This window comes from Sinocyclocheilus anshuiensis, unplaced genomic scaffold (assembly GCF_001515605.1).
Source record: "Sinocyclocheilus anshuiensis isolate Anshui unplaced genomic scaffold, SAMN03320099.WGS_v1.1 scaffold288, whole genome shotgun sequence".
NCBI lineage: Eukaryota > Metazoa > Chordata > Actinopteri > Cypriniformes > Cyprinidae > Sinocyclocheilus > Sinocyclocheilus anshuiensis.
The window spans coordinates 737,694-749,359 of NW_015558570.1; the positions used below are offsets into that span (position 1 = coordinate 737,694).

Below are 11,666 nucleotides of genomic sequence, written 5' to 3' on the forward strand. Positions count from 1 at the left end.
TGTTTTGAATGTTTTTTTGCGTCGTGAGAATATTGAGCAAAATAGCTCACTTGTCATGGTGTTACTTAACTATATCATGTTATGAATAAACTAAACATTTTGAATTTTTATCTCAGTGTGTTTCTTCTGAGTTTATGTGTGCTGTTACGCTCGTTTGTTCTGAAGTCTCTCACAAAGAGACAGACAGAGTGAGCCTTAACAGCGCGACCTTGATACCAGAAATATACTATCCATTATCAATCGCTGTTTACACTGAATGTAGGCTAATAAAATTAGAAGAATCATTCTTCAATACTTCGCTGGTTATTTTCGTCACTTATGTTTTAATCAGGCTATTTGTCTGGTCCGGCAGTTCGACCTGTATTCTGCTACTGCGATTCTCTCTGAGGACGCAGTAACTTACCGCTTCGGTCTGTCCAGTGATTGTAAAGTCATTAGGTCCGTCAGACTGAAGATATTTTAGCGGTAATGTGACCGAAAATATTAAAGACCCATCGAGTCCGAATTTAAGACTTTTTAAGGCCTTATATTAGGAAAACGTTATTTAAGACATTTTAAGACATTTAAGGACCCGCGGACACTGTGTACTGGAATGTTTTTTCTAATGGACAATTAAAATTGGACCGTTTTTTTTTTTTCTGTACTATTCTATATATAAATAACATTTATTATTATTATTATTATTATTATTATTCTTTAAGGAAAAATAAGTCATATCCTTGTGGTTCCGATTACTAAAATAAATAAATAATATAAATAAAAATAAAAGAATATGGGAGATAATGTTTAAGTAGAAGTACAATTCCACAAGTATTCGTTTAACTATTTGTTGAACTAGTAACAAATAAAGTTTCCAAAAAGCCCACAAAACGGACCAAGTACTCCAATCTAGGTAACCTCATTCACTAAGCTATCTAACGTTAACGTTAGTTAGCTTATAAGTTAGCGTTAAACAGTGAGGGCTAAACAAACACAGACGATCTCTCACCTGTCTCTGCTAAACGCTGATCTTTTTGACAGAAATTGATAGCTAGCATGATTTTGCTTTAGATTGTTCCTCACCATTCACGATGAGACACACTGTTGACAGATATGGGGATGCTACATGGCTAACCAAGGAGATAAGTTAACTAAGCCGAATCTCGCGAGAGCACACGGGACGTCGCCATAGAAACCACCTTGCGTACAATCAAATGCTGTGGGTGAACAAGCTGCTTTTGAGACATGGTGCCATAAAAGGCACATACAACAATAGAATACAGAGGGTGTATTTAAATAATAATAATTAAAGTTATTATAACAGAAATACAACAAAAACGAAAAAAGTAGAAATAAATTTAAAACCTAAATGTAAGGTGCGCGATGTGAGACATTTAACACAACAGTGAATTTTTTTAATGTAAATTTTTTTAATCATAAATAGAAGACTTTTCTATTATACTTTTCTCAATTTTTTTCTTAAGAAACATTTGGTCCGACTGCCTTTCCTTTTTTCTGGGTTCAGTTAATAGATCTAGCCTATGTTACGATCAAATAACGAATACATACATAGAAGAGCTTTGAGCTGGTACGGCTTAGCCGCTAAAAATGATGGAAACTACATAAAAATATAAATAAATTATCTATAGAAAAAAAATATTGTTAATACAATTATTAAGGCTGAACAGAATGGCTTGACTTCAGTCCCTGAGTAGTAAATCGCATTAAACAAATTCTGTTTTTACGATGGGTTCATAAGTTTTTCCAAAACTGCAATGATATCTTCAGCTTCCATTGGATTTAGATCCGTCAGTTTGGGAATAATATCTGGAAAAAGTCCTGTTTTGTCTTCGTTTTTCTTCTCTGAGGCAGTGTGGATTTCCCGCAGTTTAATCTGAAGCCAGTCTTGTCTCAGTTCCACATGTTTATGTACCCCGAGGTTGTGCATAAGCTGGACTTCATTGATAGCCCTTTTGCTTTTTGATGAAAAAATAATAAATAAAATAAATAAATAGGCTACATTATCATACATTCAAACAAAAACTTTTTTTTTACTGAATTGGAAAAAATATTAATGTACTGTACAGTATGCTTACCCCAGTGGCTTGCTATCTGCATGTGTTGAATAGAATAATAAGCAGATGGAGAAAAGTACAACTGTTTTCTCCAAAAATCCAAGATGAATGGAAACCATTTTATGAACCTGTGAATTAAACGTAAACGAGTTTATTGTAATCATAATTTTATAACTGTAATATTTAATTGTAGTGACAAATAAAACAACAACAACACCATTTACTAAATACTCAACTCACCATGCTGGTATACAGATTGCAGGAGTTCGTGCATCAGCCTTTCAGTTCACATCAGAATTGGTTCACAGTTCACAGGGTGAGTTCCTTTTATAGCACTGTGTCCATTGATGAGCCGACTTCATTATTAGTGATGATGTCACCCTGTGCCTTGATGAAGAATGCGCGTGACAACACCTCTTCAACGCCACCAATAATTCAGCCCTCGTCACCTTCACTTGAAAACCCGCCCCCAAATGTGAACTTCTGTGCGTTAATTAGTGGTAGCCTACAATTTCATTAACCTTAACAAATTATAAAACAATAAACAAATAAAAATGTAAAATACTCCAAAAGGTTTTTCATTCCAAAGGAGAAAAATGTTAATAGAGAATGAAAATGAATAAATACATTAATAAATGTAATTTTAGTTTGGTAGTACTACCAACGCCTTAATGCTCAGTTATTTAAATCAGATAGCAAAATATTTCTAAAATATTATTATATCATATTATATTATATTACATTATATTATATTATTATATTATGAGCAGCAAATATTATTATTACCAAAATTCCCACTGAAATCTAAATTGTTTGCTGCCTGTGCTTGATTTTATTATGATCTACATGTTTGGCCAACACTTTAACATTAGGACATTAGAAAAGGCTGCATAAATAGTAAATATTGATAGAATATTATATATTTTGTATAAACAACCCTGTTTATAAGCATACTTTTCCATGGGTCTGTGTGCAACATCTCTGAAATAATACTACATCCATCTAGACCAATAAAAACTTTTCCAGATTTCTTCTGAAACTGTACAAAAAAGCACATTCATAAATTGCAACTAGCAGCTGCTACATGTTTTCTATCAGGTGGTAATCCAGCCAAAGAACCTGCTGCACTCACAGGTGTCCAGAGGGGCACCCAGGGAGGTGGAAGGCTCTGTCCTATACTTTTATGGCCACTGGATGACAGATTAGGTAACTATGAGCGAAGTTTTCTAAATGTAGCCCAGGAATGGTTATGTCATGACACACAGAGTGTGTTTGAGTACTTAAACAGGTCTGACCCATAGATCTTACCTCGTGGTTAAGGTTTCTCTCCAAGCTAAGGGCTTCTGACTGGAGAAAAAATGGGGTGTATGACGACAGGGAGCAGGCAGTCTGAGGACATATGAGACAATAAGCATCCCTTCAGTCTGTAAATTATAGAGGATTTTCACCCAATATCTGCGTTTTAATGCAATACCCAGCAAAGTTCATGTAAGCTGTATCCAATACTGCTTATTCTAGAGATGTTCACTGCATCTTGTGCATTGCACCTGTCCATGAGCTACTGTTTCATCCTCTGGCATTCTGTAAAACAAACTTCGCAGGTGGCAAGCAATTAAAGTTGTTTACATACCAGATTTGCAAGATTTGTGGCTGACAAGGCCCACATGTTGAAGATGTTTGACCCCATCCTGGTCTTCTGCAGTACTGTGTATGGGCTGAAGTGGGCATGGCCTGTTTAGATGACACCCACCAAATAAATAGACCTTTGACCCTTGCATGAGATCCCTAGCACAGTCCTAACAATCCTCAGCAGTATTTAGACCCTTTAGAGGCAGGAGGGGGTACCTTTCAACCCCAGAACTGTAGTTCTCATTACCTCATGCTTTATCAATGCAGGTCATGTCATCAACAGTGTGTGTTACCACTACACATGATTATTCAGGAGAATTCAGGGGGAGAATATCAAGTCACCTAAGGACACCCAATGCAATCATCCCACAGGTGTAAAAGCCATATGCAGGCCCTTGTGACACAGTGAATTGAATCTATATTAAGTGTCACCATGTGGCTATTTTTAGTTTTTCTCAAGGTTTTTTGACTGGTAAAATGTTTATTACATGGGTTGACTTGAATACAACATTTGATGACTAAAATGAATGGCAATATATATTAATAGCTGGCATCTGACAGCATCTGACGACAGGTGAAACAGTCTAGTCACAAAAAGGGGGTATTAGCATTAAATCTTGGTTCTAAAAATGTTTTAAGATCTTATTACAATATTTTATAAAACGTAATTTGTGTAATGTGATTTTTATAGCAATTTTTTCTGATGTAGCACATCAAAATCAAATGCAACAAGATTTGCTTTTGTTGAAAAAAAATGTTAGATGTTTGAAAGACTGAAAGAATAGAATAGAATAGAATAGAATAGAATAGAATAGAGACAGTTCTGGTGTGTATTTTGTATTTACAGCTGTGATGCATAGTATAAATATAGGAAATATGTACAATGTGCAAAGTATTAGAATAGAATAGAATAGAATAGAATAGAATAGAATAGAATAGAATAGAATAGAATAGAATAGAATAGAATAGAATAGAATAGAATAGAATAGAATAGAATAGAATAGAATAGAATAGAATAGAATAGAATAGAATAGAATAGAATAGAATAGAATAGAATAGAATAGAATAGAATAGAATAGAATAGAATAGAATAGAATAGAACAGAATAGAATAGAATAGAATAGAAACAGGTTTGGCAAGTATTTTTGTATTTACAGCTATGATACGTAGTATAAGCAGAAGATATGTTGAATGTATTAGAATAGAATAGAATAAAATAGAATAGAGACAGTTCTAGCGTTTATTTTTGTGATACATAGTTTAAATATTGGAGATATGTACAATGTGCAAAGTATTAGAATAGAACAGAATAGAATAGAAGACAGGTCTGGAATGTATTTTTTGTATTTATAGATGCTATAGATGCATAGTATAAACATAGAAAAGATGTACAATGTACTACCAATCAAACAGAAAAAAATAATGCAGTGTCCTAATAAGTGCAGTATGCAATATAATTCACAGAACAAATGATAATCAAATCATATAAAAATCACAGTAAATATTACAACATCGTGGCAAGCAAACAAAAAATGTAAATGTATTCTTATAAGATTTTGGGAAGAACTAAATCCAAATTTATGTCTTTTCTTTGGCGAATAAAACTTGAACTTGGTGACCTTTTTTCAACTAGTGACGCTGGTTGATTCAACCTTATAGCTTCACAGAAACTGTTTAAGGAGTGGAAAGACATTAGTAACACATTTAATGCAGGTTCACATACGATATTCCCACTGGACCGTAAAAAGAATGGCAGTAAAAATCATTTTAGCTGCTGTTTGCTGACGTGATAGACCACGGAAGCTATTTCTAAGAAGAAAAGCTACAAAAAGCGCCCTTTATGTGAGAAAGGGATTTCTCCAGCAGTGAAAATAGTTGCCTGACAAGCTGAGTGACGCACAGAGAACTTTCTTGAATGGACTTAAGATAGAAAGGTTACGTAGCTCTTCGTCGTCACGGTAACAGCGTGATTTATGAAATGGCACGTTTTCAGTACACACCACTGCGAACAGTTTTTCTTAGCAGTAACTGTCTTTTTACGTAGTTTGTTTTTAGAATTTATTTAATTTTTTTTTATTTATTAGAATAGGTGCTGTTCATTAATGCTCGAAAATGTCGTACAACGCATGCGCAGTCGGCAATACACGGAAGCGGTAATTGGCGCAAAAATATGCGAGTGTATTTCGTCAATTAGCAAAACAGGTAAGTACATGCCAGTTTTCCTTTTGGTTTAGGGCCAAAACACAAGAATACATTAAATACTTTTAAATAAAATGCACTTTGTCAGACATTTGGTCGCTAAGGGCGAGCAGTTAAACAAGTAGCTTTCTGTATCAAATGTTGCTGTGGAGAATGACGTCGCGATGAACTGTAGCATTGAACTTTAGCGACAACGTTTCTCAACAAATGTAACCACAAGTCTGCTCTCCTCATTACTGTTACATTTTCTTGTACTTTTAAGGTCCATCTGTCTGAGAGAAAAGGTGAATCTAAATCAGGTAGGTGTTATAAAAAAATTGAAAAATATAATTCCACACATTTGAATTAAATGCATTTTATGTCATTAACAGGTGTTGTTGGGGAAAAGAAACAGATCATATAGGACATTTCACTGCATGCATGTGAGTATTCACTAACAATTATCCTATAACTTATGGTAGAGCCTTCAGGTTTTTCCCATCAGATTACATAAATGTTTGTTTAATTGCACCAGGTATATTAAGCATGCATGTATATAGCGATAGATACACGTTATGTAAATACATATTTATATTCATGCAGTTTTACATATGCGCATATCTGTACATACACTGCCGATGAAAAGTTTGGAATAATTAGGGTTGTTTTAATGATTTTGAAAGAAATCATCAAAGCTGCATTTATTTGATCAAAAATAGTAACATTGTGAAATATTACTACAATTTATAACAACTGTTTCTATTTAAATATATTTTAAAATGTAATTTACTCCTGTGATGCAAAGCTGAATTTTCAGCATCATTACTCCAGTCTTCAGTGTTACATGATCCTTCAGAAATCATTCTAATATGCTGATTTGGTGCTGAAGAAGCATTTATTATTATTATCAATGTTAAAAAAACAACAACAAAAAAAACTTTTATTTGGCAACAATGCATTCAATTAATCAGAAGTGATAGTAAAGAAATGCTGTTCTTTGGTGTAACTTTTTATTAATCAAAGAATCATAAAAAAAAAAGCTATCACCATTCCCAGTAAAATATTAAGTAGCACAACTGTTTTCAACACCGATAATAATAATAATTGGTAATATAACCCCTTTTCTTTTTTGTTACTCTGATTTTGTAGAAGAAATGGCTTCTCTCCCAACAATGAAGAATATTTCCAATGCTGAGAGTGCCTTCAAAGCATCCAAGAAACACAAAAACAAGAAAATGAAAAAGGAAAAAAAGGATAAGAGCAAAAAGCGTGTGCCTGACTTTTTGTTGCACGATGGCTGCCATGAGGCAGTGTTTACACAAATGCAAGACATCAAGAAAAGAAAAAAGCCAAAGAAGAAAAGCAAACCGAAGGAAGACTTTCCGCAACCTAAATTAAATAAACAGCTCAAACAACCCGAAGATATGCACCAAATTCAGCCTGTTATCTACATCTCCCCTGATCAGGAGACACTACATTCAACTGAGAAGGAGTGTTATAGAAGCGTGAAATGTAAAAAGAGAGTAATTTTCAACTTGCTACCTGAGCAGAGCCAAGCTGCAAAGACAAATGATGAAGAATTCAGAAAGACGAGCCACAGCAAACGTTTTGTTGGTGAAAGCAGCTTGGAATCCATCACAGCTGAAGAAATGAACAGCCAAGACCTGTTTATTACACAGAAATCATTCTTGGATCCATATGTGGAGATCTCCAGCACCTCAAGCTGCAGTGAGGCCACTACCGTGAAGGTGCCAGAGAATCGCTCATCTAGGTCGACAGCTGAAGCAACCACTCAAACCGAAAACTTCTTTACCTTACCAGCACTCACCACCTCTCTCAGGTTTCAGCAGCAGCAGAACACATGCAAAAGCCCAGAGGAACCGGTAGACCTGAGCCTGCTGAACAGAACAAGACAAATGCACGGCCCAAAACAATCCGCTGTAGATTCTGCGAAACCACCCAAGCTGAAGATATCAGACACGTCAAGTGAAGACGGCGATATGGTGCCAAAGGCCAAAGGTGATCTGCCCCAGCTGAAGGTCATCCAGACCCGCTTGAACGAGTCTTTCTTTTTTAAGGTGAAGGGCGAAGATTCACCCAAGCCCATATGCCCTTTGATGAAGCTCACGGAAAGTGTTGAGAAAAAGATGAAGTAAAATCAGACAAAGCTAAGATTCACAAATTCACAATGGGAAAAAAAAGCAGAGTTCTGTGCACATACATGAAAAGTCAAAGCTTTGTTATTTGCGGTTTTATTTTGTATTTTACATTGTTCGCTTCAATGTTTATTCAATGTTCTTAAATATGAATCTTCACTGTGTTTACAAGCAAGCATTGTTCACAACAATTTGTCCAATTAAAATAGTCTGTGGAAAAAACGAAACTACAGTCTTAATTGTGTCTAAACAACTTGATTCCCATCCACTTCCAAAGGTGAAAGAAAACATAAACAGGAATTGTTACTGGCAACAGCAGGCTGTAAAAACACACACTGCTTGCACTCGTGCAGCCTTGAGGGAAATTTTCATCCACAGCTGCAGAGTAAAACAGTCCAGACAAGGATATGAGTGGGACAAGAACAGTCACTGTAGACAAGGAGAAAAACATAGTGGCAGAAAACGAATAATGACAAATTTGATTTATAAACTCAAGATTCAGTGGGTTTTCCAGTCGCTTTGCTCTTATGGATCATTCTTGCATCTTGTGGGATCATGTTAGGAATACCATCAATGATGGGATACGCAATACCAAGCTCTTCGTTTATTAATTCGTTGCTCCTTTCATCATACCTTGAAAACATCAGAAGCGAATACATGTATAAGTATTGCTGATAAACAATCTAAACATGCCTTTCAAAAATATATCACATACAGTTTATGCAAAAACACAATAATACAGTTACTATAAAAACCATATTAAATATGAGATCTCCTTTTTGTCATTTGTCTGCCTTTTTTAAAAATAGCTTATAATATTAGTTTAATTGTAATACACACACACATATATAATAAGTAACAAATTCTAAATATGATATAAATTGTATCTATGATATTTGTCCGAAGGAAATATAGTGACAAATAAATCACATTTTGTTGTTTTGCAGCCTGAAATGAAGACAAGACAGTTCTTATTTTATCAAGCTGTATTTACTCAGTGCAACTTACAACATCAACATGTCAGTGAGTTAACTACTGTATGTCCCATCATAAGGTAATACTATTATGCATGATAAACAATCATACCTCAGGGGGGTTTTGGACAGTGGACACACAAGAAATTCAAGGAGGGTCTCGTCAAACGGCTGACTCTCACTGTCCTTTACTCCATCGCTGCGGCTCCGCTGTTGTCCTCGGATCTTCACTGCGTTCATGGGACGCAAGCGTGGCAGGACGGTCACAGATCTCTGCACGCTAAAAACTCCAGTGGCAGTTGTCCTCAAAGCAAGAGACAAATCCGAAAAGAGCTGTATGGCTAAAAAACTAAACTTGTGTCACCCGTTTAACAGACGCCAACAGTGAACCGGAAGCGCTGCACTTGGCGCGTCTGTAAACGTGTCCCCTGATCTTTTACATTCGTGAGATAGTTCCGGTGGCAAATTGTTCTATAGATTAGTTTTGTTTGAAAAGAAATGTCATTCAACAAAAGATATTCATATATATGGTTTTACCTGGTCTGCACAGGACAACGAACACTTTTTAGCAAGAAAATGGATGTAGATATTTTGTAATATAATAATTAATTTAGGTAATTAACAATAATCACATGTTGCACTGATCAAAGTAATAATAAAACAGTAAGAAAAGTGTAAATTAACAATCTAAACTACTACTAGTCTATAACTACTAATAAAAATAATATTTCAGCCGGCAGTGAGCCATTAATTTAGGTTTAAGATAGAAATAATTAACAATACTTCTAAAATAATGACACTGTTTTTCTTTTGCATCACATGCATTTTATTATTGTTATTATTAATAAATATTTCATAATTAATGATCTTTTATCTGCATCGATAAGTAATAATAAAAGTGTCAAAGTAATAATATGACATGTAAACTAATCTAAACTAAGAAGAAGAACAAAAATTGCATTTGATATAAAAGAAGAAATTGTGTAATAGTGGAATTACGTCAGACTATTAAATTAAATGAAGGGTTCACTTCAGACTAAATTAAATATTGATTATATAAGAGAAATAAATCATTATAGAAATAACGTGTTGGTTCCAATGAACCATATGAGTGGAATGCATTTAAGCATTTGAAATAGATTTATTGAATAGAATTATGACATGTTATGCCTCATTAAACGAAATAATATCTTGAAAGCAGTGTGTGGCGCTCTTGCCTGAAGCATTTTACAGTAAGATAGAAAACCAACCGGAGAAACTGGAGAGATTATTCATGAACACCAGATGTCGCCAGTGAACTGTATGTTAAATACTAATAAAAAATAAAAAACAACTTTTAACTTTAAGTGCTTCTTGTGAACTTGTGAAACAAGCTGAGACTTATAGGCAGAAGCTTCCAGGAGTGGAGAAACTCTCTGTGAAGATTATATAGTATTATAAACAAAATATTGTGCATATATAGTAATACAAAATATAGTATAAACAAAAAGGTTGTATATTGGCCATTTCACTGGGCCTGTGATTTTGAGTGGCTCTCAGAAACCTCATTCAATCAAACAACAGACTCAAGCAAAAGTCAAGCATCTTCTGATTTCCAGAGGTGGCTGGATCCTTCTCAAAACTGCCCTTTTGATTTGAGATCTATTCTTCAAGAGTCTCAAGAGCAGCTCTGGTTATTCCGTCCAGCTGGTTTTCTCAAGACTTGTCCAGGGTTTTATCAGGGGTTCATTCCTTTAGCATGTGTTGTTGAGACAGATCTCTCGCTCAAGGCAGGCAGGGTTTACTCGAGAATATGGAGGAGGCAGCATTGGCCATGACATATTTGCATGTATTTCCTCTCTATAACCACCAAAAACACCAAAAGGGACACATTCCCCCCAATATCCCTACACTGCCAAATTCAAAGCCGTTTCTTGTCAATATCTGTAGTGTGTTGAGTTGATGGAAGAGAAAGAGCTGGGAGGAAGCTCATGAGCGCCACAGACCTCAGTTCACTGACCTGCCAAGCATGTCAAATGAAACAAACCCGCTCCAGGCCAAAGTCAGGACAGACGGCATTGTGGGTAGGTGCGCTCTTCGTTTCATTGAACGAATCGAATTCCTCAGCCAGGTGAAGTCTGACTATACCTTCTTGCTCCTCTGAAAATGTTTACTTCTGTGTCTGGGACCTTAAAGCTGATCACTGGGAAAACGGAAAATGAATTGAAAATGAACTGAATTTGAAGTTGAAAATGTGTGTTACTTGATTAAGAAATCAAGGAGACAGCTCATGAATTATGGGATATTCAAGGTTTGCTATGCATAAAAAATCCATTACTTTTACCTTAACTTTTATAGGTTGGTTAACCTTAATTACTGCTGAAATAAATAACACATCTCTTGTTGAACATGTCCTCTATAGTTGAAAAATGTGTTGATTGCATAAAAAGAGCCTAACCTTAATTTAGTTATGCAAATATCTGTCTGAGCCTAAGTGCTCTTGCCTTCAGCTGTGATTTTTATCTTCATATTAAACTGGGCCAACAAAGTCTACTTGCAGATCTCTTGGCGTGGTCTTTTCAACTAAAACAATTTGTTCTCCGTCAACTGATGGCAATTAGACAATTTTGTTATTGCCTTCTGTTGCGATTTCCAGCCAGCATCCTTCAGAAATGGTTTCACAGTTGCTAGTGAAT

At 35.2% G+C, this 11,666-nt stretch overlaps 3 protein-coding genes across 9 annotated transcripts in view; 1 reads left to right on the top strand and 2 right to left on the bottom strand.

Moving 5' to 3' along the window:
• LOC107679615 (BTB/POZ domain-containing protein 10-like) overlaps positions 1 to 1,163 on the bottom strand; it is a 17,142-nt gene extending 15,979 nt beyond the window's left edge. For 2 of the 5 annotated variants that reach the window (XM_016475219.1, XM_016475217.1), the window contains exon 1: positions 1,063 to 1,163. Coding sequence is in view for 1 of the 5 variants with exons in the window: in XM_016475220.1 (XP_016330706.1) it covers positions 989 to 1,065 (77 nt within the window). In the remaining 4 variants the exon portion in view is untranslated. Of the gene's footprint in view, positions 1 to 988 lie in introns of all 5 variants that reach the window. The other 3 variants (XM_016475220.1, XM_016475221.1, XM_016475218.1) reach the window with 3 other exon arrangements.
• Positions 1,164 to 5,778: 4,615 nt separating this feature from the next.
• LOC107679625 (uncharacterized) lies at positions 5,779 to 8,256 on the top strand. Of its 3 annotated transcripts, XM_016475235.1 has the most exons (4): positions 5,779 to 5,885; positions 6,145 to 6,181; positions 6,254 to 6,304; positions 7,011 to 8,256. In XM_016475235.1, the coding sequence occupies exon 4, from the start codon at positions 7,016 to 7,018 to the stop codon at positions 8,015 to 8,017; it is 1,002 nt and encodes a 333-aa protein (XP_016330721.1). In that variant the 5' UTR covers positions 5,779 to 5,885; positions 6,145 to 6,181; positions 6,254 to 6,304; positions 7,011 to 7,015; the 3' UTR covers positions 8,018 to 8,256. The 3 variants fall into 3 exon arrangements, 2 of the variants coding, with proteins under 2 accessions (XP_016330721.1, XP_016330722.1); XR_001633071.1 differs by lacking the exon at positions 7,011 to 8,256 and having other exon boundaries at positions 6,254 to 6,523; XM_016475236.1 differs by having other exon boundaries at positions 5,779 to 6,181.
• A 165-nt stretch (positions 8,257 to 8,421) lies between these two features.
• On the bottom strand, positions 8,422 to 9,430 carry LOC107679626 (protein preY, mitochondrial-like). The gene is made up of 2 exons (XM_016475237.1): positions 9,104 to 9,430; positions 8,422 to 8,650 (listed from the first exon to the last, which is right to left on the bottom strand). Exons 1-2 carry the CDS (start codon positions 9,229 to 9,231, stop codon positions 8,509 to 8,511), a joined length of 270 nt encoding a protein of 89 aa, XP_016330723.1. The 5' UTR covers positions 9,232 to 9,430; the 3' UTR covers positions 8,422 to 8,508.
• Positions 9,431 to 11,666: the final 2,236 nt, after the last annotated feature.